This window comes from Dromiciops gliroides, chromosome 1, assembly GCF_019393635.1.
Source record: "Dromiciops gliroides isolate mDroGli1 chromosome 1, mDroGli1.pri, whole genome shotgun sequence".
NCBI classification, from domain to species: domain Eukaryota; kingdom Metazoa; phylum Chordata; class Mammalia; order Microbiotheria; family Microbiotheriidae; genus Dromiciops; species Dromiciops gliroides.
The window spans coordinates 220,040,266-220,066,226 of NC_057861.1; the positions used below are offsets into that span (position 1 = coordinate 220,040,266).

Below are 25,961 nucleotides of genomic sequence, written 5' to 3' on the forward strand. Positions count from 1 at the left end.
TGCCCAGGGTCACACAGCTAGTAAATGTCAAGTGTCTGGGGATGAATTTGAACTCAGGTCCTCCTGAGTCCAGGGCTGATGCTTTCTCTACTGTGCTGTGAGAAAATAATGGGATTTGGCAGATACTCAAAGGCACACCTGGAGATTAATCTAAATTGATTGAATTAAGTGAGAGTGATTGACTTTGCTGATTAACCTACTTCAAGTTAATTAGATTGTAGCCACACCTGGCTGGCCCTTAAGAAGGTATTGTTCTCAGAAGGTAAGAACTTTGAACTCAACTGGAGACCACCTTCAAGTCCAGTGAACCAATGGATTTGGATGATGCCTACCAATCAACTTGAAGCAGTGTGTAAGGACCACCTCTGCTCCAGACCTATAAAAAGCTTCCACACTCAGTTTGAGGGAGTTCATGGTTGAAGCAGGCTTGTGGCAGAGAACCTGAGGGAGAACCAGACCAGGCTGAAACTCTAAGCTAGATAGGCCTTTTCTTAACTCCACATGTTCTTTTTTTTTTTTCTCTAATACCTAGTATGCTTTAATAAATGCTTAATGCCCAAAGACTGGTGCTAAAGCTTCTAATTTAAGGCGACCACTCATTAGATTTTAGACATCATAGCTAGAATTTTAGCCCCTTACAGCGCCATCTAGCTGCCCCCAGTACCCCACTTTAAGAAGGAGTTAAGAGTCAAGAAATAGGCTGGCAAAATGAGCAGAAAGAAAAAATGTGGACACTAGAAAGAAATCTTCAAGCAAAAGACTTGTCAGGTACATGAAGGAGATTCTTGTACGTGTCTGAGTTGGGCAAGATGGCTTTGATGGTCCCTTCCAACTCTGACATTCAGATATTCTGTAATATACCATTGCTATACTTAGAACTATCAAATTATTAAGGTTTAATAAGTCTCTAAATTTTTTATTTTAAAGATGTGCACTTTTCATGATTGTCCCCAAAGTAGGGATATGGTCATTTTCTTTCTGCTTTTTCAGAAAAAAATAAACAACTACAACCCAAGCTCATGCACTTTCCTCATGCTTTTGGTCAGAAGATATATAAGGCCACTGCTGTTTTTCAAAAATGAAACATCAAAAAATAGCTCTAAAAATACTTATGAATACCTCTAGTCTGTTCATTAACAAGAAAAACCCTCTCATATCAAAGCTCTGAGAGTGTTTTAGAAATTGAATAGTAAGCTTTATTTTACAAAAGTATTGAGATCCTTTCCACACTCAGCTTACTAACTTACATTGGTAGAACACAGCTCCATTTTCTTTCCCACCGGATCTACAACAGAATGCTCTTTGATATATGTCAAAGTACGATTAGTTCCCAAGACCTGAAAGACAAAAACCCTAGAGTGTTGGAAAAATGCATGTTAGAAACTCACAGACAGAAGGTCGATGTGTCAGCATCTTAAGAGCAGCATGTACTTGAGAGCAGGATTGATGTTGAGATAATAATCACGTTCTTAACTGTTTACCAGACAACTTGAGTGACAGCTCTAGAACAACAGGGGCAATGACACAGAGAGCTATTAAAAGAGAATAATCCCACATAAGAACTTACCGTTTTCACAAGAGCTGGGAGTCCCCACTCAGTGCTGAGAAGACGATGGCTATGTAACCTGCCTCGGTTATCAAGGCATCTGTCTAGGACATCCACTCCTACTACACAAGGGTTCATTGGATTCGGATATTTTCTCATAGCAGCTTTGATAACAGTGTCCCATGGGTGGCTATGAGAAACAATGCAATTAACCCATATGAAATGGCACACCAACATTTTTCAAATTATGCTTACATGTGAGAATGCTTGGAGTATTAATATTCTCACCTCCCAAAACAAACCTACAGATAGGAGTAGAAAGAATAATAACTAAAATTTATATATTGATTTATGGTCTACAAAGTGCTTTACAAATATTATTTCATTTGATCTTCATAACAATCCTGGATGTCAGGTTCTATTATTATCCCCATTTTACAGATGAAGAAACTGAGGTGTTCCAGTTAAGTGACTTGTTCAGGGTCACACAGGTAAATATGTGTTTGAGGCTGAATTTGAACTCAGGTCTTCTTGACTCTAGTTCCATCATTTTCTCTTCTGTGACATCTAGCAGGCAAATCTTGTTATTTCTTCAATAAACTTTGAGAGTTAGCATTTGTTTTATTTTCTTTTCATTTTTACTGATTATCTTTTGGTTTTACATCTGCTACATTTCCAAATATCCCTTTCATCTACACCAATTAAGCCATTCTTATAAAAAAGAATAAAAAACAAAGATTAAAAAAGGCAATTCAACAAAACTAATCAACATATCAACCAACTCTGACTACGCAATGTTCTACAACCATAGTCCTGGACTGTACAATGAAAGGAGGGAGGGGGGCAGGTGGTTGGAATAGAGAATAAAGCACTGGACCTGGATTCAGGAGGAACTGAGTTCAAATCTGACCTCAGACACTTGACACTTATTAGCTGTGTGACCCTGGGCAAGTCACTTAACTCTCACTGCCCCACAAAAAAAACAAAAACAAAAAAACAATGAAAAGAGAGAAGTACATTTTCTCAACTCTTCTCTAGGACCAAGTAATGCTATTATGATGACACAGTGTTCAGTTTCAGGATTGTGGGGTTTTTTTGGGGGGGCTATTCTTTCCATCTATTCTGTTATAGCCATTGTCTATACTGTTTCTAAGGGTCTCCTTATTTCACTCTACATTAGCTCATATTTCTTTCATACTTCTCTGATTATTTTATTTTCATCATTTGTATAGCACAGCAATAGTCTATTACATTTATAAAGCAAAATCTGTTTAGTTGTTCCCCAAGTTGACAGGCATCAACTTTTTACAGTTCTTTGCATCCAAAAAAGTGCTAAAATGAACATTTTGTTTTGGGGACATAGGTCAAGCAGTGTGATTTCTGGGTCAAATGAGTATGAACATTTTAATCTCTCCTTTTTGAATAATTTCCCACTTTTCAATATAGCCATTCCATAGAAATGCTACTAATTTTACAGATCTATTTGATATCCTACTGAATCCATTAATTATGTCAATCAGTTTCTTTGTTGGCTATGTAGGCTTTCCTAAATAAACATCATCAGTAGATAGGAATATTCTTGTCTCTGCTTTGACCGTTTTTATAGTTTAAAGAATTTTTTTCTTTCTCTTTTCTTGTTGCTGTTGCTTGCATTTCTAACATTCTATCAATAGCCAGGAAAGGGGGCCTCCTTACTTTATCTGTGCATTTATTCATTTGGGAGTCTTCTACTATTTCCTCAGCATAGTACAATGGAAAGAGTGCAAGATTTGGCATCAGAGGGCCTGAGTTCAAATTCCGTCTCTGTCACTTACTACTTTAATGACCCAAGGAAGTCACTTAAGCTTTATGAGCCTCTGTTGCCTCAACTGTAAAATAAGGGGGTTAGATTAGATAATCTCTAAATTTTCTTCTGACTCTAAATCTATATTCCTGTGTATGATTCTATGATCCCATTGTAAATAATGTTTGGTTATATATATTTTTATCACATTAAAAAATGACCCTTCTATGGTTTTTGTTTGTAGGGTTTTTGTGGGGATTTTTAGACATAAATAAGTGTTGCACTTTGTTAAAAAGCTTTTGGGGTTTTTCCCTAAACCTACTGATATAATCATATAGTTTGGATTTTTTATTTTATTTTATTCATTTATTTTTTTTTGTGGGGCAATGGGGGTTAAGTGACTTGCCCAGGGTCACACAGCTAGTAAGAGTCAAGGGTCTGAGGCCAGATTTGAACTCAGGTACTCCTGAATCCAGGGCTGGTGCTCTATCCACTGTGCCACCTAGCCGCCCCTGGATGTTTTTATTTTTTATGTGATTATGTTAATAGTTTTCCTACTGTTGAACCTTCCTTATACACTGAAATTAATTAATCTGATGTAGGGAACTAAATATAAATAATTAAAAATATATTATTGTGGGGCAGCTAGGTGGTGCAGTTGAATAGAGCACTGGCCCTGGATTCAGGAGGACCTGAGTTCAAATCTGGCTTCAGACACCTGACACTTAACTAGCTGTATGACCCTGGGCAAGTTACTTAGCCCCAACTGCCTTACAAAAAAAAAAAGATTATTGTAATCTTTTTGTTAGGATTTTATTTAGAATGTTTTCATCAATATTCATTATTGGTATTAGACTTTAGTTCTCTTTTTCCTTGTTTTATCCATCCCTGGTTCAAGCATTAGCGTTTTCTTTCTCAATTTTTAAGGGAATAATTTGTGTATCATAGTTTATTAACTATTCCATTATATTCCTTTATATTTAATTACATATGCCTTAACCATATATGTGTTGTAAAGGCCACTAGGACCTCTTCCATCCTTATCAAGGGGAGTGCTAACCTTCTCTCCTTTCATACAACACTATACTTTTATATAGTATTTGGTTCCTTGTTAGAATCTACCTCTAAATCCAGCAGAATCAGATTGTCCTCACTTGCTCCCCAGCTCCCTTTGGTGGCTCCTTTACAGCTAGTTTATTTATTTTTTGGAGATCAGATTATTTAGAAACTTTTATTTCCTGTTCTATTTCCTGTTATATTCATTTGGGTACTTTATATGTATGTAGGAAATCCTCTATTTCCTTTAAATTCTGTTTTGCTAGCATATAATTATGTATGATGGGTTCTGAAACTTCTATTTCTTCTCCATTGTAAATGTGCCATGTTAAATTTTTTTTTTAATGTTTGTAATTTAGTTTTCCTTCCTCTTCTTTTTCACCAGGACAGCTAAGGCTTGATTGCTTTTTGTTAGTCTTTGCATAGAACAAAATTTTAGCTTTGTTAGTCTATTTTTTTTTTTTTGCTTTCCTACTTTTCATCTAATTTTCAGGATTTTTTTTGGGGGGAGGCACTTATTCATTTATTGATTTTCTACTTTTTAGTTCCCTATTCAGGTCATTAATCCTCTGCTCTATTTATTATGTTTTCTGAGATTTTAATGTCTTCTTTGGATGATTTAGTGTCATTCCAGAAATGTTATCATTGTAAACCTTTTCATATAATTATTAGCTGCTACTGTGATTTTTTTTCTTTATCTACTCATTATTCAAGTTGTTATTGTGTCTTCCTTCAAGTTTGTATCTTTTGCTTCTATTCCTTGTATTAATAACTGTTTTTATTGAATCACAGTAAGCAGTTTTCAAATGTATACTCACAAAGACTGCTAGTTACCCTAAAATAAAACAAGGTCAAGTATAGAACATTTTAGAAATCATATTTTAAAGCACCCCAAATGGGTCTGAATAAATGTGATTATTCACTAGGGCCATGATCTAGTTATTGTGAGAAATAATTCATTTGGACCCCTACTCTATTCCAATCAGTATGATATGATTCCATAGCAACAGTGATTATAAGTTCTGTATAGTAGGTCCCAGAGATGTGAACTACAGCTCGTAAATTCACTAGCTTAATCATAGGAAGCTAACTAGAGATGCTCCACCCTTGTTTTTCCTTGTCATGATGACCAAGCCCAGTGTGGCAGAGGTGACTCAATTACATAGAAAGTCCCCCAACCAATTTTTGTACCTCCAGACCTCTCTCTCTCTTATCCAACATGAGAAAGTGACCATATTATGGCCACTTAGTCAGTGGAGATGGCCCATGCTTTGCCCAATTTGTGACCCATCTGCTGATATGTCATTTTTGTCACTCAAAAGAAAGGTCTATCAACCAATGAGATTCAGTATTTCACCAAGCCTCTTTTGTATACCTGGGTATCAAATCCTATAAAGATAAAGCCCTAGAAGGAGGAGGCATCTCAGATCATGAGGAATATCTGAAGTCCACTTCATTGGAGGGGACCATGGATCCTTTAATAAAGTGCCATTGGCTCAGAGCTTTGCCTTAGTCTCTTTTATTGTAGCTTGGACAATTTTAATCCCCACATTATGAACTCATATTAATGTCCCATCACCATCTCAAACTAACTTCCCTCTACTTCACTTCCCTATTTCTATCAAGGTCACCATCATCTTTACTTCCAGTTGCCCAGGTTCAAAACCTAAGTGTCAGGGCAGCTAGGTGGCACAGTGGATAGAGCACTGGCCCTGGAGTCAGGAGTACCTGAGTTCAAATCCGGCCTCAAACACTTTACACACTTACTAGCTGTGTGACCCTGGGCAAGTCACTTAACCCCAATTGCCTCACTAAAAAAAACAAACAAACAAACCTAAGTGTCATCCTTGAATCTTCACTTTTCCTCCGCTCACATAGCCAATGGGTATACAAATCATGTTTCTGCCTCTACAACATCCCTTGTCTATATCACATTATTGCCATTCATATAGCTACTACCTCAAATGAAGCCTGTCACCTTTCACTTTGACTATTGTAATAGCTTCCTAATCCATCTTCCTACCTTAATTTTCTCCCTATCCCAATTTATCCTCTACTCATCCACCAAAAAAGGGCTCACCATTTAACTCCTCTACTCAACAAATTCCAGTGGCTCCTGCTAGGTTTATATCTCAAAGAAATGGGGCAGCTAGGTGGCGCAGAGGATAGAGCACCAGCCCTGGAGTCAGGAGTACCTGAGTTCAAATCCGGCCTCAGACACTTAACACTTACTAGCTGTGTGACCCTGGGCAAGTCACTTAACCCCAATTGCCTCACTAAAAAAAATAATAATAAAATAAAAAAAATCAATCACTATATCTCAAAGAAATATCCCAAAAGAAATACTTATTTGTACAAAAATATTCATAACAGCTCTTTTTGTGGCTAAGAATTGGAAATCAAAGGAATGCCCCTCAATTGGGGAATGGCTAAATAAACTGTGGTATATGATGGTGATGGAATATTATTATGCTATAAGAAATGACGAGCAGGATGATTTTAGAAAAGTCTGGAAAGACTTGTATGAACGAATGTATACTGAAGTGAGCAAAACCAGGAGAACGTTGTGCACAGTGACAGCAATATTGTTTGAGGAAGATCTGTGAATGACTTAATTACTCTCAGCAATACAATGATCCAAGACAATCCCAGAAGACTAATGATGACGCAAGTTATCCTCCTCCAAAGAAACAACTGATGTTGATGGAACACAGACTGAAGCATGCTATTTTTCACTTTCATTTTTTTCTTTTATTCAAGTTTTCTTACACAAAATGGCTAATATGGTAATGTTTTATATAACTGCACATGTATAAGTTATATCTGATTGCTCATCACCTCAGAGAGGGAGAGAAAAGAGAGGAAGGGATAGAATTTGGAACTCAAAACTTTAAATAAAAATATTTATTATTACTAAAATTGTATTCAGACACATTTGTTAAACAATTATGAAAAATAAAAAAGAAATGGAACAATGAAAAAAAATTCCAATGGCTCCTTATTGCCTCTAGGATCATATACATACTCCTCTTTTCAGAATCTAAAGCCATTCACTACTTGACTCCCAACATATCTTCTTTCTATATTTATATATTAATCTCCTTCACATACTCTATGGTCCAACCAAATTGACCTACTTTCCAGTATCTCTTAGAATCCCAAGTTTCCTTTAAAGGTCAGTTTAAGTGCCACCTCCTACACGAGGCCTATCCAGATTTCACTAGCAGATAGTACCTCCCTTCTTGTTGTTGCTGCTGCTAGGTGACACAGTGGATAGAGTGATGGGTCTGGAATCTGTAAGACCTGAGTTCAAATCTGTTCTCAGACATTTACTAGCTGTGATAACCCGGACAAGTCACTTGTCACTGTCTGCCTCAGTTTCTTCAACTGTAAGATGAGCTTGAGAAGGAATGGCAAACCACTCCAGTATATCTGCCAAGAAAACCCCAAATGGAGTCATGAAGAGTCAGATATGACTGAAGTGACTGAACTGAACAAGCTATATGTATATACGTTTTAATTATATTTGGATATGTAGTTCATTAGACCATTAGACCATTTAGTTCAGTCTCCTCATTTTGCAGATTGGCTAAGCAGCTACATGTATGGGAAACTTTAAGCATCATGAGCTTGATCTGGATAGAGACTCTACCAGGTCAACTAAAATAGTAACTTTTATTTAGATCATGCTTAGGTATACAACCTAGAGAGTCATGTAGGTCATGTAGGCAGCTGCTTAGCAGTTGGATAACTGGTTGTTGAGCAACTATGGTTGGTCAATGACTTGGCGTCTTGGGTGTTAACAAATAAAGGAGTTCCAGTGACCAAGTTCAGTCAGTGATCACTATTATTGATTCTCTTTTCTACTGACATGAATCACAATTATTGAATCTGCTGCTCTATGTGTGTGTGTATAGGTTATGTGTCTTCTCCTTCCTGGAAGCAGTGTCTCCTGCTGGGTAGTAATTCTGCAGCAAAAAATAAAATTAAATAAAATAAAAATCCTCTCTTCCTACCCCCAGGGCCCTGTGGTAGAGACTCACACTCCACAAAACAGCTCCCAAACTGGACTAACTTGACAGGTGGATCTACTTTAGTCTTAGCTATTTAAAACCCTCCAAGTGCATGGCCACTTTGCCTGAGTCAATCAAAAATACATGTCCATATTTAGAACTGTGGAATATGGATGCTAATTGAACCATACTATTTCTTTTGGTTTTGGTGCTGTTGTTTTTCTTTTTTGAGGTTTTTCCTTATTGCTCTGATTCTTCTCTTATAACATGACTAATGCAGAAATATGTTTAATGTTATTGTACATATATAACCTATATCAGATTACCTGCTGTCTAGGGGAGGGGGAGGGAGGAGAGGGAGGAAAATTTGAAATTGGAAATCTTATATAAACAAATGTTGAAAACTATCTCTACATGTAACTGGAAAATGATAAAATACTTTTATTTAAAAAAGAACAAAAAAATGTCCATATTTAATAGAAGGATAAAGTGTGTTGATACCTCATTAATAAATTAACACTTCAGCCACCTGTGAGTACATCCTGGGAGGAAAGGGAAATCGACTGTTCAGTGTCCAGTTCAAAACATTTCATTAATGGAATGGGATAAAGCAACAGGCACAAGAGTCCTTAAACTCCCTGCAAGTAGGGATTGTTTTATTCAGTGTATTTGTATCCCCACAGCATAGTGCCCACAGTGTCTGGAACACAGTAGGTTCTTAGTAAATACTTGCTGATGGATCCATTAAAACACAGCACACAGGATCCAGGGGAAGGAAAAAATAAGAAAACAGGTTATTATAGCATATGATATAAATTATTGTTGTTGTTTGTCTTTTGTTCTTGAAGAAGACTGTGATGTCATGACTTGCACTGAATTGGATTTAAGTGAGGGAGGGCTGTGCAAGGTCACCAACTTTTCTCTCTTTTCCAGACCCATCTGGGTCCAGTGGCAAGATATAGATGAGGAGGACTGGAGATGGCCCCAGATGTTTAAGGTAATTGGGGTTAAGTGACTTGCCCAGGGTCACACAGCTAGTAAGTGTCTGAGATGATATTTGAATTCAGGTCCTCCCAACTTCAGGGCTAGCTCCCCCCAGTGACATATATCATAAGTGAGGAATGATATACCTCTACACTTAATATAATAGGAACAGCATTAAATGACAAAAGTTTAAAATTCAACAGGCCCTAGGGGGCGGCTAGGTGGCGCAGTGGATAAGGCACTGGCCCTGGATAAAGGAGTACCTGAGTTCAGATCTGGCCTCAGACACTTGACACTTACTAGCTGTGTGACCCTGGGCAAGTCACTTGACCCCCATTGCCCCGCCCAAAAAAAAAAATTAAACAGGCCCTGGTTGGTTTGTATTTCTTAGCTGAAGAAACAATTTTGGAAGAAGAAAAGTTGATGGAGATGTGTCTGAGCTGAAGCAGAGGACTGAGATTCTATACAACTAAATGATTAGGAGGCAGCATCTGGAAGTGGCTGCTCTAAGATCCCTCTAAAGTCTCTTCTACGTTAAAAATCCATGATGCCAAGATCTCACTAGCACTCAAGCTTTTAGCATGGCTGGACCCTTAATGCCTTTGAGAACAGTTTCTACTTACCTAAAAATAGTCAGAATCAGCCCTAGCCAAAACTGTGAAGGCAGAAAAATTGTTTAAGGGATACCACAAGCCTCCTTTACTTATTTTTTTTAGTGAGGCAATGGGGGTTAAGTGACTTGCCCAGGGTCACACAGCTGGTAAGTGTTAAGTGTCTGAGGCCGGATTTGAAGTCAGGTACTCCTGACTCCAGGGCCGGTGCTCTATCCACTATGCCATCTAGCTGCCCCAAGCCTCCTTTACTTTTACCCTTCTTTTCTCCTTATCTATCAGTTTCCCTTATGTAAGGAATTAATTGTGATTTGGAGTTTTCATAACCCCATCTTTGCTTCATCATGGTCAGATTGAAAAGATGCTAGCTTTAAAAGCCTAAGAGAAGATGAGTGAGTACTTTAAGAGATTATAGGACAAACAACACAAAGAACATTTATTGAGTCAAAGTATCGAACTAAGTACCTAACCCCTACCTAGGAGTTCCCCCACACACCTGGCCAAATTATGATGAGGACAGCCCAGGGGGTATGTTGAAGCAATTGGAGACTCAGCCTGGCTATAGAACCCCCCTTCCTGTGAGAGAGGCAGGAAGGGGGAGAGTATACTCAGAGAGGGGAAGGGGAAGGGGAAGGGGAGAAGGGGAAGGGGAAGGGGAAGGGGGAGGGGGAGGGGGAGGGGGAAGAGGAGCTGGTGGTGTTTTGATCTTCAGACCTAACCAGGAGACACTGCAAAGCTGATTCTCCTTAGAACTACAGATTCCAGGTGGTGGTGAGTTTGTTTTATTGAAGTGAAGCTGGCACGTTAGGCCAGCTGAGCCGGAAACAAGTTTAACATTTGAGTTAGTTTTTGCCAGACCAAAACTGTTCTGAGTAGCTGAGGAAGTAGAGCTTATTTGAGGTACCTAGGGGCCTTTTTACCCATGAGATTTAGATTCTAACCATCTAGGAAGAACGTCATATTTTTCCCTTTCTCTATTCCCTTATCTCATTGTCCCTGGCTTTATTAACTCCACTTGTGTTGTATTATTGTTCCTATTAATAAAACCTAATTTGTTTGTGGAAAAGAGGCTGTTAATCTCTTTTCTTATCAGTCTGGGAGACATAATGGGAAAAGAGGCATTTGGGAGAAGGGGAAACTCTGGACCTAGAGGTCTCTTGTTATTTTCTGAACCCCAATATTATGGCGAGCTGCCCAATTAACTCTCCCCATACTGAATTTGGCCCTTACACTTACTATCTTCCCTTCTAGGAACCCCTGTCCCTATTCAAAACAGGGAAAGATCTGGTTTTTATCTGTGATACTATGAAACTGTATTTTATACAGACTGTATACTTTTTTGATAATAAACTTTTAAAAATAATAAACATTGGGGCAGCTAGGTGGCACAATGGATAGAGCGCTGGCCCTGGAATAAGGAGTACCTGAGTTCAAATCTGGCCTCAGACACTTGACACTTACTAGCTGTGTGACCCTGGGCAAGTCACTTAACCCCAACTGCCTCACTAAAAAACAATAATAATAATAATAATAATAAACATAAACATTTTTATTTATAGTTTGGGGTTCAAATTTTTATCCTTCTTTCCCACCCTCCCCTTTCCCCTCCCTGAGGCCACAAACAATCAGTTATGGGTTATACATGTATGATTATGCAAAACATTACCATATTTGTCATTTTGTACAGGAAAACTTGATTAAAAGAAAAAATGAAAGAAAGTGAAAAATAGCTTCCTTCAGGCTGTTCCATCAATATCAGTCCTTTTTTTTGGAGGTGGATAGTATATTTCATCAATAGTCCTTTGGGATTTTCTTGGATCACTGTATTATTGAGAATAGTCAACCAATTCACAGTTCTTCATCAAACAATTTTGCTGTCTCTGTGTACAATGTTCTCTTGGTTCTGCTCACTTCATAATACATCATTTCATACATGTTTTTCCAGGCCTTTCTGAAGTCATCCAGTTTGTCATTTCTTATAGCACAATAGCACTATAATAAACATTTTTATTTAAAGTTTTGAGTTCCAAATTCTTTGCTTACCACCTGGGTGGTAAGCAATCAGATATGGGTTATACATGTACAAATATGAAAAACATTTCCATATTAGTCCTTTTGTACAAGAAAACTCTAATAAAAGAAAAAATTAAAGGAAGTGAAAAATAGCATGCTTCAGTCTGTATTCAATCAATATCAGTTCTTTCTTTGGAGGTGGATAGACAGTATACTTCATCCTTAGTCCTTTGAGATTGTCTTGGATCATTGTATTGCTGAGATTAGTTAAGTCATTCACAGTTCTTCATCAAACAATATTGCTGTCACTATGCACAACATTCTCCTGGTTCAGCTCACTTCACTATACATCAGTTTATATAAGTCTTTTCCAGGCCTTTCTGAAATCATCCTGCTTGTTATTTCCTATAACACAATAATATTACGTCACAATCATATACCACTATTTATGTAGCCATTCCCCAATTGATGGTCATTCCTTTGATTTTCATTTCTTAGTCACCATAAAAAGAGCTGGTATAAATATTTTTGTACAAATAGGTCTTTTTATTTTTGGGGGGAATGTCTTTGGGATATAAATCTAGCCATGATATTGATGGATAAAAGGGTATCACAGTTTGATAGCCCTTTGGGAATAGTTTTAAAATGATCTCCAGAATGGTTGGATCCATTCACAACTCCACCAACAGTGGATTAACATATCAGTTTTCCCACATCCCCACCAACATCCAATATTTTTCCTTTTTTGTTATATTTGCCACTCTGATAGGTATGAGGTGAAATTTCAGAATTGTTTTAATTTGCATTTCTCTGATCAATAGTAACTTAGAAGCCTGAGGAAAGATTCACTAGGATGGTAACACTTGAGTTTAACCTTGTTCATTAAAATGTGTTGAATTACATCAATACACAAAGCTTTATAGAAAATAGCTCTGATGTTGCCTATGCTTTGCCTTCCCTAAAGATCATAGTCTTCATTTAGTTTTCATCACGATTATTTTTTGAATATCTTTTCATATATTTTTCATTTCAACTGTATAAAAAGGCTGTTTTGACTGTTAAATGTGTCTCTAATCATTGACAGGCCATTGACCTCTATTATTGGCAATTGCTATCCTTGCTAATAAACAGATTATGCTAAAAAAAATAGTAACTTAGAGCATTTTTTTAATATAACTATAGATAGCCTTGATTTCTTTGTCTGAAAACTGCCTGTTCATATCCTTTGACCATTTATCAATTGGAGAATGACTTGTAATTTTATAAATTTGACTCAGTTATATATATATATATATGTACATATATATATATATATTTGAGAAATGAGATCTTTATCAGAGATACTTTTTTCAAAAATTCTTTCCTAATTTTCTGCTTTCCTTATAATTTTGGTTGCATTGGGTTTTTGTTTTTTGGGGTTTTTTTGTGGGGCAATGAGGGTTAACTGACTTGCCCAGGGTCACACAGCTAGTAGTGTCAAGTGCCTGAGGCCAGATTTGAACTCAGGTGTTCCTGAATCCAGGGCTGGCGCACTATCCACTGTGCCACCTAGCTGTCCCAGTTGCACTGGTTTTGTTTGTGCAAACACTTTTTAATTTTATATAATCAAAATTATCTATTTTATATTTTGCATTGCTCTCTATATCTTCTTTGGTCCTAAATTCTTCCTCTGCCCATAAATCTGACAAACTATTGCATGCTCCCTTCATTTGCTTATGATATCACCCTTTATGTGTAACTCATATACCCATTTTGACCTTATTTTCAAACTATATTCTTTGTACTTTGCATTTGCTTCAATCCATACCTCTGCTGGGGTAGCTAGGTGACACAGTGGATAGAGCACTGGGCCTGGAGTCTGAAAGACCCACTTTCATGAGTTCAAATATAGCCTCAGACACTTATTAGCTATGTGGCCCTGAGCAAGTCATTTTCTTCAGTTTCCTCAACTGTAAAATGAATTGAGGAAGGAAATTTCAAACCACTCTAGTATCTTTGCCAAGAAAACCCCAAATGGGGTCACAAAGAATTAGACATGACTGAAAAACCCTTCTAACCTTGTTTAAGGAATATTTATTAAAGTAGGGGGAAATAGGAGATACAATTATTTTGCAACATTTTGATGGACTAATCTTCCAAAGTCTGCTGTCTTAATAGAAGAAAGACCCCAAACCCTATTGAAAGTTATTATAACTGAAAAACTATAACTAAAAATTTTCTATAGCTCAAATTAGCTGGCTCAGCATCTGACTGCTATTATCTGGCTAAGCCAGTCTGTAGGCTTTTATCTACCTAGCTGTAATCTGTAAGGGAGGCTTCTGAAGATCCCCCAGGTTCGTTAAGCCCTGTGTGGGCCAATCTGTAGGGGCTTGCCCAACGGCTTCTACCAGACTGATAAGAAAAAGCCTCTTTCAATTTAAAGCAAAAACCAGGGTTTATTGATAAGAATAAACTTAGAGATAAACTTAGAAAAGTAGGAACATATGACCTGTAAAATCTGCCCACCTGACTCTCTGCTTCTCTCTATCCCCTTGTGAGTCTCTTGCCTGTGGGTGTGTCGGGCAGTTATTGCCACTGCCCCCCTTCACTCTAGCTCCCCTGCATCTCCTTGAGTCTCCTTGACTCCACCTGTCTCCGTGTATTCCGTTCTTTAGCCGGCTACACCTCACTCATCTACCACCCCCCTTCCTTCTTCACTATGTCCTCCTTCGCTTGGTCTTCACTACTACATCCTCACTATGCCCCCTGCTCCTAAATATAAAACCCTTCTTTCTCAGGAACCATGGGCCAGAGACGCCCACACCCCCAAGCTAATTTGTTGACAGGACCCAAGGCATGAAGCCCCTGTGCTGGGCATGCCCACTGTGCGGAAGAAGCCGAGCAGGGCGTGAGGTTTTCCATGCTTATCCCCACTGGGCAGAGGAACCCAGGGTGTATCCTCGCTGAGCTGCGCTTGGCACCCGGGGCTTTCTTGGGGGGGGGCACGCCATTCGGGGTGAGCCCCTGAGGCTTTCCAACTTCAGCCAAAGACCGAGGTCCCCAAATCAGTTCTTAACACTATTGAAGGATAAATAAAACCATGTAAAGACACTGTAAAGCAGATGGTCTCATCAACTGTTGTAACAACTACTTGTCCTCGGAAAAGAATTTGGCCTAAAAGGATTTCCTTCACAATTGTAAAAGTATTTGGTCATTTCCCCTTGCTGCCTGCCTTTCAATAGGGAATTTTTTTTTTTTATAATAAATTCTGGGAGCAGCTAGGTGGCGCAGTGGATAGAGCACCGGCCCTAGAGTCAGGAGTACCTGAGTTCAAATCTGGCCTCAGACACTTACTAGCTGTGTGACCCTGGGCAAGTCACTTAACCCCAATTGCCACACTAACAAAAAAAAAATTATGTCAATTGTATTTCAAATAATCATCTTTTCTCCAGTAGGTAATCCCTCCCTCTCCTGTGAAATATTTTACTTATTTAACCTAAATTGACTCAGAATGCTGATGGACTCTACATGGACATGAAAAGTTATGAAAACCTGATCTGTACCCTAGGAAGCCTTCTTTAGCATGCTAATAAAGTAGCTGCCCTACTGGGGACCCAACTGACCAGTTTCAGCCAGACATTTTTCAACTTGCTTCCTCTCTCCCTCCTTCCTTCCTTTTTTTTTTACTTCCTCCCTTCCCTCTCTCCCCTCTCTTCTTCCTTCTGTCCCTTCTCCATCTCCCTCTGTTCACATAGGGAATCATACCCTTACCTGTAGGTGCTTTGCCCAAAGGAAAATAAATTGTGACTGTTGAAACCTCAAGATATCTTGGACTTTATGGGCTAGACCATGCCTTAAACCCAAATCTTTCTGGCCAACAAGAGATCCCAACCCAAGTCTCGTTTGGTCATTGTTTGGACTCTGTTGGCTTAGAGTGAGTGTAAATAGCATTTGTTTCTGTTTTGGCCAGAAAGCCTGAGGGTCTTCCCCTCCCAGATTGTTTTTTTTTTTGTTTTCGACTAGGTAAAAGAGACCATTCTTTGCCTCATTTATTACTGAGCCTTAATTAATGAATGGGTGTTGCCCAAGACAAACTGAAACCTGAGAAAGACCTTATCTTAAAAAGGCCAAGGTCTCCCACAGCATCTGGAGCCATCTCCAGTCATCCTGATGTATATGTTACCACTGGACCCAGATGGCTCCTGAGGAAAGAGTGAGGCTGGTGACTTTACACAGCCCTGCCTCACTTAAATCCAATTCACTGCAAGGCATGGCATCACTTTCCGATATCATGGTCCTCTTCAAGAACAAAAGACAAACAACAAACCTCTTTGTTTTCAATTTGGCCTCCTATCTTTGACTCATAGTCATCAGACACCTATCCCAAGAGTTCCCATTCCTTGACTGAAAGAATTTCTCGATGCTATGTTGAAGGCAATATGCTAGTCCTAGAATACAAATACCAAAAAAAAAAAAAAAAATACAATTCAAGATTCTTATTCCAGCTTCATGAAATAATGAAAGTCTGTTTCTTGATGGAGAATTTTTTGACATTCAAAGAAAAGGAAGGCTGAGAGATCTGAGGGCAGAACAAGGCAGCTATTCTTGTTGCCCAAGGAATCACACTATGTTTAAAGCAAGCCCTAAAGAAAAATCTGTTCTAGGAATGGGCCAGATAATCTGCAGCTTCTACCCCTAGGAGACACCTCTCTGCTTCCCCGAGGAAAACCCAAAAGATGCTGGAGGCCTTCTCCCTAGGGCAAGAGATCAGGTGTCTTAGTATAATTGATTTCTTCCTTCTACATAGCTGGGAAGCCTGGAATAAACCATGCCCAAGTACAGCTATCCTTTGACCTCTCCTTATAGAGCTTTCCTTTTGAGATTCCCACATAGTGAAAATCTAGAGTTAGTTCTCTATGTGCACAGTTCTTACCTGTGCCACTGCCCCAGATTTGGGTATGGGTATCTTCCACTCAGTCACATAGCATAGTGACCAGGCTTTTATGTACATATTCCATAAGCTACCTACGGCCTCCTTGCCCTGATCCCTCTAGACCTTAGGATGGCAGGTATAATTGACAATTCACTGTGCTCATTCAGGGCCTTTCAAAATAGAGGAAAAGGGCGGGGGTGGAGGGGTGATGGTGGTAGAATGATAAAGTGATGACAGATATCTTAGGGAAACTGAGACCTGGTTCATGGTGTGCCAGGTTGTTAGAACACAGAGGTGACTGGTTGATTGGAATATATATCTCTTATCCATCCCCTTTCTCTCCACTCACACAGCCATCCCCCTTAAGTCAGGCCTTCATCACCTTTGTCCTGGACTGAGACTGCTTCTTATTCTGCTTTTTTTTTTTTTTAAAGTGAGGCAATTGGGGTTAAGTGACTTGCCCAGAGTCCCACAGCTAGTAAGTATCAAGTGTCTGAGGCCGGATTTGAACTCAGGTCCTCCTGACTCCAGGGCCGATGCTCTATCCACTGCACCACCTAGCTGCCCCTCTTATTCTGCTTTTTGAGCTCATCTTCCCCTGCCCAAACTTCTACATAGTTACAAAATTGATACTGCTAACTTGGATAGCTGACCATGTCAATGAACAAGAATTTATTAGGCACCTATTATGTGTCCTGCACTGAAGCTGGCACTTGGAATATAAAGACAAAATGAAACTGTCCCTTCCCTCAAGGAACTTACATTCTACATAGAGAGACAACATGTACAAAATAAATACAAATAATTGTGACTCCCCCTGTTCAGGAAGCTTCAGTGGCTCCAGATTGTGTCTAGGAAACAACAGAAACTCCCCTGGCACTTAAAGTCCCCCATTCTTGTGCACTTGACCTGGCCTTCACAATATGGTGCGAGCCTGTTTTTCCAGCCATTTCATATTACTCCCCCTTATGCCTATAGTTCCAGCCAAACTGGTCCACTTACTGTTGGCCACGTATGACTCATCTCATGCATCCTTGACTTTACTTGAGCTGTTGCCATGCCTAGAACGCTAGCCTTCCTCACCTGCTCCTCACAGAATCCACAACATCAGTCACGGCACAGCTCAGGTGCTACTTTCTACAGAAGGCCTTTCTTCATTCCTTCCCAGTCCTCCCCTACTTCCATCTGGGAAGTGATTTCTACTTACTATGTTCACATTTTGTATTATACTTTTCTGTGTATGTGTTATTTTCCCCCCATCAGAATGAAAACTCTTTAGGGTAAATGCATCCTATTTTGGTTTTGGTCTTTGCATGCCTGGGACTGAGCACAGTACCTAGCAAATGTGAAAGTTGTTCAATAAACACCTGTTGAATTGAATAGACTTGGGAAGTTAGATGGATATTTTTCATGGAAATGAAGGGCTAAATTGTACTTGGTGTGGAGGAAAACGGTCAGGATCTTTATTGATGATAAGAATGGGAGATCAAACAAAGCAATAAAACTAAAAAATGTTATTTAACTCTGTAAAAATTATTATCTTTGTAATGATTGGAATGACGCCACCTACTGGAGACTTACTATAGGAAGCTCCATCTTGGCGTCAAGAAGTAACGTTTGCGCATGGGTACTGTCCACCAAGGCTCACAGCCAATCAACTTGAGGAGCCTCCCATTTTTTCTGGGAGGGAACAGGAAGGAGGAAGGAGGGCCTGTGCGGAGAGGGCTGTCTTTTTTTGGGTTCCTGACTTTATGGCGGTGGTGGTGGTGGCAGAGGACTTCACAGGAAAATTGAGGAAAGATAGGATTGCCATGCTGTTGGAATTCTGTTCTCAATCTTTCTCTTTCTATCTTTCAATAAACCCTTAAAAACCTAAACTCGTTTTATCAGTGATTTTAGTCAGTTTCCCCCAAAACTGGGGGAACAGATTAGAACCCACATTTAGAATCTTAAATTACACATCATCATCATTTTACCATTTGCAATTATTTATCAAGCATCACATTAACAAATACGAGTATCATGAAATGAGTCAAATTAAATTTGTTGTAAATGCTTTTCTTTGTACATTCAGGTATTATGTGTTTCTCATTGTAGCATGGTCATCTACTCACAATGGAAAAACCAAATTAGAGTAAATGTAGCAGCTAAATGGTACTGTGGGTAAGAGTGTTGGACCTGGAGTCTACAAGACCTGAATTAAAATCCATCCACAGACATTTACTAGCTGTGTGGCCCTGGGCACTTAACCTCTGTCAGTTTCAGTTTTTTCACCTGTAAAATGGGAAAATAATAGCATCTACATCACATGGTTGTTGTGAGGGCTAAATGGAATAATGTATGGATAGGGAACTGAAAATCTTAAAGTGCTATATAAATGCTAGTTATTATTATAATTTGATTGTTGGTCAAATCCAGTACTGACTTACCAATAGCACCAAATGTTATGTACCCTCATACACAAATAAATAAATATAATTAACCCCTCTTAGAGGAGACTGCAATCTAAAACTCACATTATAATCCAAGTAAATGTTTCTTAGTACATCAGTTTTCCTACCAGTGATAAATACTTGCTACCTTACCACAGAGAAGAAGGCCTAAGTTCAATTCTGAACTTATACACTTAGTGGCTGTGTGGTCCTGGCCAAGTCACTTAACCATTCTCTGCTTCAGTTTTCTCAACTGTCAAATAATAATAATAATAAAATCATCTTCCTCCCAAGGTTGTTGTTAGGATAAACTGAGTTAATATTTGTAAAGCACTTTGCAAACATTAAAGTGCTATATAAATGCTAGTGATAATCTAGTACAACTCCCTCATTCCGATTTTACAGATAAGGAAACTAAGGCCCCAAAAGTTAAGTGACTTGCCCAAGGTTACAGAACCTGGATCCTAGGTCCTCTGACTCTAATGCTGTATTCACAACACCATGCTGCCTAATGTTATTTCTTTATATTACTGCTATGGTCCTACCTGAATGATAAATTTTATTTTGGATAGGCAGGCTCTAGGAGTGTGTCAGAGCCAGCAATTATGCACTGGTGAAATTGTTAAATTTTCAGTGAGGGCATTTATATCAGAAATCGCTAAACACTACAAGTCAGGGCTTGATTTATTGTTTTGTTGATTGTAAACACTAAAGGAAGAGGAGAAAATGTTAATAATGCAAATTAAACTTAAAAGTGGCTTTTCAGGGCAGCTAGGTGGCTCAGTGGATAGAGTACCGGCCCTGGATTCAGGAGGACCTGAGTTCAAATCCGGCCTCAGACACTTAACACTTACTAGCTGTGTGACCCTGGGCAAGTCACTTAAACCCAATTGCCCCGCAAAAACAAAAAACAAAAAAACAAAACCAAAAACAAACAAAAAAAAGTGGCTTTTCAAAGAGCCAGCTGTCTGACATTTACCAGCACACCCCTGTCATAAAACCATCACGAAGAAGACAGAATGTTGGCTTTTGTATCAGAAAGATCCAGGTTGAAATCCTACTTCTGATACCAACTAGCTATTGGTATCCCTTGTCAAATCACTAAACTTCGGATTAAATCTACTAAAGCATATGCAGGGTAAAATCTGCATTGGTATAATTTGAACTGTAATCCTTACAGGATGAAATTACCAAGGAAAGTCTGCCATTTAAAAAATGCCTAGCCATCTTAAAATATGGTGAAATCGGCTGCTCTTGTCAGTTAGCTTTCCTAAAAAGGTCTCTATTTTTATCAGGACTTACTTTTCAGATTATATTTGGATAGATTTCCAAGTCTCATAGGCTTTTCACATGAATATAAATGCCAACAAGAAAACCTGACCATACCCAACTTCTTTATATCAAATCTTTTTTTTCTTTTTTCCTTCAGAGTAAATTTATCAAGTATCAGTCAAATATCTTTATGATAATCCAACAAAAACATAAAGAGAAAAAATACAAACTAAACCAAAACAAAGAAATATCTATAACCTTAGAGAGAGAAAACTGAGGACTATTAGTAGACCAAAATACGTCCCATGAACACGAATAGAAAGTTGTACTTCTAGTTTTTATTGTCATCCAGAAAATGCTACTGGACAGCCTTATGTCATTCATAAACCAGTCCTATGGAACAGAGCATAAATGATGGTTCTTAATAAGCAGCTTCGTGGATTACTTGTCAAACTGCATTTAGCTGTTGTTCTAAAGCCAGTACTCAATGACAAGACAGTCAACTGGAATGGTTTTCAAAATCATCAATAGTGATTTTGTTTGTAACTGACAAATCACTTATATCTGTGAAAAATATTTAATATGCTCTCATGATGAGTGGTAAAATCATACTTAACCTTTTTTTTTGTGGGGCAATGAGGGTTAAGTGACTTGCCCAGGGTCACACACAACTAGTAAGTGTCAAGTGTCTGAGGCTGGATTTGAACTCAGGTCCTCCTGAATCCAGGGCCAGTGCTTTATCCACTGCACCACCTAGCTGCCCACCCCCATATTTAACCTTTAAACCGAATCACTCACTCAATGACTGCCGAGGTTTTTTTATCAAGAACTGTGTTAGGTACTGATGATATTAAGACAAAAAATGAAATAATTCTTAATCTCAAGTAGCCTACATTTTATAGGTAGAGATTGAAAGTGTTTAAAAATATGTATATACACATATGTGTATACATATTTATATGAATGTATATATTTATATGTGCACACATATGTTTTTTTATCTATACACACAGAAGAAATACAACATAAATACAAGTCAGTTAGTCAACAAGCACTTATTAAACACCTACTATGTGCTGGGCACTGTGCTAAGTGATAGGGATATAAAATACAAGGTAATTAATTATAAGGTGGTTAGGGAGGCAGGCACTAGCAGTTTTAGGGATCAGGAAAGGCTTGATATAGAAGATGGTGCTTGAACTGCCTCTTGAAGGAAGTGAAGGATTCTTTGAGATGGAGGTGAGGAGGATGTACATTCCAGGCATGAGGGAAAATCTGTGCAGAGACATAATGGATAGAGGTGGGGGAAGCAGGGTTGGAATGCCCTTTGAGAGGAACAGAGAGAAGGAGAAGGCCAGTTTGGAGGGACTACAGAGTTTGAGAAAGTAAACAATGTATAACAAATCTGGAAAGTTACATTGTGAAGGGCTGAAAATATCCCAAAAGGGATTTATATTTTATCTAAGGGCAACAGGGAAATGCTGTAGATTACTGAGAAGAGGAGTGACCTGGTGAGATCTTTGATTAAGGAAAATCACTTGGGCAGCTGTGTGGAGGATGATAGTAGGGCGAGACTAGAAGCTGAAAAGTCTTTGTAATAGCCTAGACAAGAGGTGATGAAGGCCTGTATCTGTCTTTGCAAGTAGAGAGAAGGTGATGAAAGTGAGAGATGTGATGGAAGTATAATTGACAAGATTTGGCATACAACCATATTTTATGGGGTAAGGGAGAATGAGGAGTCTGGAATAATGCCAAGATTACTAACATCGGAGACTGGAAGAATGATGGTGCCCTTACTAACAACAGAAAAAAATGGCAGACAGATAGATTTGAGGAGGAAAGATAACCGGCACTGTTTTAGACATGTTGAATTTGAGATGCCTATAGGATATATCCAGTTTAAGATGTCCAATAAACTGTTGGTGATGCAGTACTTGAACTCAGGACTGGTACTGGATATATAGATCTATGTGTCATCTGCACAGAGATAATAAATAAATAGGAGCTGATGAAATCACTATTCAAGCAATCACTATGCATTTATTAAGCACTTACTATGCTTACATAACATAACAAAGACTATAAGGGAAAAACAAAGCAATCCCTGCCTTTAAGGAACTTTCACCATTAGGTGGAAGCAATATACATGTAGGTATATGTGCATATACATACATATATGGAATATAAATAACATAGTTTTCATATATACACATATGTGTGTTTAAACATATAAAATATGTATGATGGATGGATTGGGGTGGAGAGAAATCTGAGAAATCAACATTAAATGTTCCAGGCATTGCGCCAAAGATACAAAGATACAAAGAAAGGCAAAAATCAACCAAACAAAAAATCCTATCTGTTCTCAAAGGGTTCACTGTCTAATAGGGGAGACAACATGCAAATAACTAACAAGAAATATACATAATTTAAAAGGAAGGATTTGAAATTAAGGAGATTGGGAGAGGCTTCCTATATAGACTACTGGATTTTAGCTGGGAATTGAAAGAATTCAGGGAATCTAGGAGGCAGAGATGAAGGAGAGCTTTTTGGACATGAGGGGAAGAACAGCCAGTGAAAAATGCCTAAAGTTGGGAAATGGAGTGTCTTGTTCAAGGAACAATAAGGAGACCAGTGTCAGATGAATGTAAGGTGTAAGAATACTGGAAAGGCAAGGGGGTGGAAATAAGATGTGGCAACCAATTATATATGTGAGTTGAAGGAGAGTGAGGAGCTCAGGATAACACATAGGTTGCAAATTAAGAATTATGTGTGTGGTTGTATATTTGGGGACATAATGAGTTCTGTTTAGGTCATATTGAGTTTGAGATATCTTATGGGACATTCAGTTCAAAATGTCCAGAGACAGTTGGTGATGGGGGATTTGAAGGTCCAGGTAGAGAGTAGGGAATATGCAATCTGGGAATCTTGTGCATAGAAATAATAGTTGAACCTATGGGAACTGATGAGATCACCAAGAGTATATAGAAAGGAGAAAGGGTCCAAGACAGAGAACCCTGGGCTATATCCACAGTTAAGGGACCTAGTATGGATAATGATCCAGCAAAGAAAACTGAAAAGTTCACAGTGATCAGATGGGTAAGAGGAAAACCAGAAGAGAGCAGTGTCATGAAAACTGAGATGGTCAAGTTTTGTGCAGCAACAAGGTAAAAAAGGATACAGACTGAGAAATGAACTTCAGATTTGATAATTAAGAGAACACTAGTAATTTTAGAAGAGCCCAGTTTTAGGTGAGTTATGAGGTCAGAAGCCAGGGTTCAGAGGGCCAAGTGAGAACAGAGGAAGTGTCCATGGATCTTTCTAGGAATTTGCCTGATTTAGAGAAGAGGGATACAGAATGACAGTTTAAGTGGGTGATAGGGTCTGGTGAAGGACTTTTTAAGGATGGGGAAGTCATAGTCATATTTGAAGGCTTTAGCAAAAAAAACCCACTAGATAGGAAGAGATTGAATATGGGGAGACAAGGAATGGCTGAGCGGGAAATCTGTTTGAGAAGACAGAAGGAAATGATATCAAGGGTGTGTGCAAGGGGCTGGGCCTTGGCAAGAAGAATCACCTTATTATCAAAGGCTGGGAGAAAGGAAGAGGGAATAGAGGATGAAGTTAAGGAATTTTGAGATAAAAAGGGGGGGGGGAATGGAGCTCACTGTATGGCCTCAATTTACTCAGCAAAGTAAGAGGTGATAGATTAGAAAATATTTTATAAATGGAATTACTTCCTAGCTTTTTAAATTACTTAAACATGATTATAATATTCCATAAAGCAGAAAAGTTATAAAGAGAAGCATCTGTTTTGTTTTTTAACAAAAGCTGTTTAAGAAGAATGCTATTCCAGTTCATACATTTTCTACCAGAAATAGATTGCCTCTCGTAACTTTAACGGACAACTTAAACATTCTTACTCTTTTAAGGAAATATCGTGATATAAGGTCTTCAAGTTTTATGACTGGTGGGATTTGATTTCCAAAGGCAAATTACCATATCTTCTGATATATCTTCTTTCCTCCTTTCCTTCCTTTAGTTTAACATTCCTTCTCCCACTGATCTTCATTCTTATTCCCTGCTCCATTTCTCTACTCCTTTAGGATCAAATTGAGATAATATTTGTAAAGCTTTTAAAAATGTCTGGTACATAGTAGACACTATGTAAGTCTTAGTTATTATTATTTTTATTCCTTCCAAATCACCTGAGATACTAAGTTGTAATATTTACAACCATAAGTAGGGAATCACTGATCTAACATTGTGTAGACTAGCTTCTTTATTCATTTATTGTTTCTGCTTCGGGAGATTCATCTTATTAGTGTTCCAAAAAGGAAGTGGGGAGTATGAACTAGGGAGAAGGAGACCCCTCTACTTGAGGGACCCTTTGACCTTGGATCTGTACTTGTGGGAAAGCATTTTCGTTTGTTTGTTTTTGTTTTTTCAGTAAAGTCAGATCTGAGATTCTGCCCTAAATTAAACTTTCCCCAGACCATTTTCAAATGGGCTGCAATCAGGGATTGAAAGAAAGAGGGAACTAGGCCTCTCATTCCTTCTATTTGCTTTTTGGTGTATTAATAAAACACTAACCCCACTTTTCCAAGCCTTGTCCCTCCCGAACAGACAGATATACGTTCAAAATTAACTACCAAGCAAGCTGCCTTGACTATATGCACATCACATGCAAGATCGTTAGTCTGATAGGCAACGGGGAGAAATGCAAGCCCTCATAGGGCACGAGCCTGCTCACTGACAATTAATTTTTTTTTTTCAGGGCGAAGGGAGCACTAAAGCCCTGGGCAAACGCTGGCTGAGCGTACACGCAGTTATACATGGCGGGCAGGCGGGTGAACGAGCGGGCAGGCGCGGGTGCCCGCATCTCTAGAGATCCAACTTCCCTGGGCCCCAGCTCTGCCACTTTCTGTACCGCCCCCCCGCCCCAAGCCAGGGCTCCCTCTTTACCCAAACACGTGCTCGGAGCTCCAGATCTTCATCTTCAGAGGCGCTCCCCAGCCTCTGCGCAGGGCAGCAGCCTCGGAGCCCGGAGGGACACCTCTATGCCCAGGACCAGTCCAACTGTGCGAGGCTGCCCTACTCTCCTGCACGCCACTCTCCCGCACTGGGCCCCGCAGCACTTGTCACTCATTCGGATCCGAGGGCCCAAGGAGCCGTCATGGCATCTGCGTCATGAGCGCCGTTTCTCAGCGTCCCCGGGTATTTGTGCCCGAAGGAGGCATCCTACTCTGGCTCTGACTCCCGCAGCCGCCAGCCCTGGGGCAGAAGCGAGTTCGCGCTCCCAATCTCACTCTCTTCTCTTTTTTCCTCTCACGTGACCC

The 25,961-nt window shown here is 39.0% G+C and overlaps 1 protein-coding gene and 1 pseudogene across 6 annotated transcripts in view; both read right to left on the reverse strand.

Moving 5' to 3' along the window:
- PRELID3A (PRELI domain containing 3A) overlaps positions 1–25,714 on the reverse strand; it is a 91,791-nt gene extending 66,077 nt beyond the window's left edge. For 5 of the 6 annotated variants that reach the window (XR_006354616.1, XM_043980078.1, XM_043980005.1 and 2 more), the window contains exons 1-3: positions 25,588–25,714; positions 1,568–1,736; positions 1,248–1,337 (exon numbers count right to left, since the gene is read on the reverse strand). Coding sequence is in view for 5 of the 6 variants with exons in the window: in XM_043980078.1 (XP_043836013.1) it covers positions 1,248–1,337; positions 1,568–1,736; positions 25,588–25,619 (291 nt within the window). In the remaining variant the exon portion in view is untranslated. The remainder of the gene's footprint in view (positions 1–1,247; positions 1,338–1,567; positions 1,737–25,587) is intronic. The other variant, XM_043980150.1, reaches the window with a different exon arrangement.
- LOC122737833 lies at positions 4,302–4,411 on the reverse strand (annotated as a pseudogene).
- Positions 25,715–25,961: the final 247 nt, after the last annotated feature.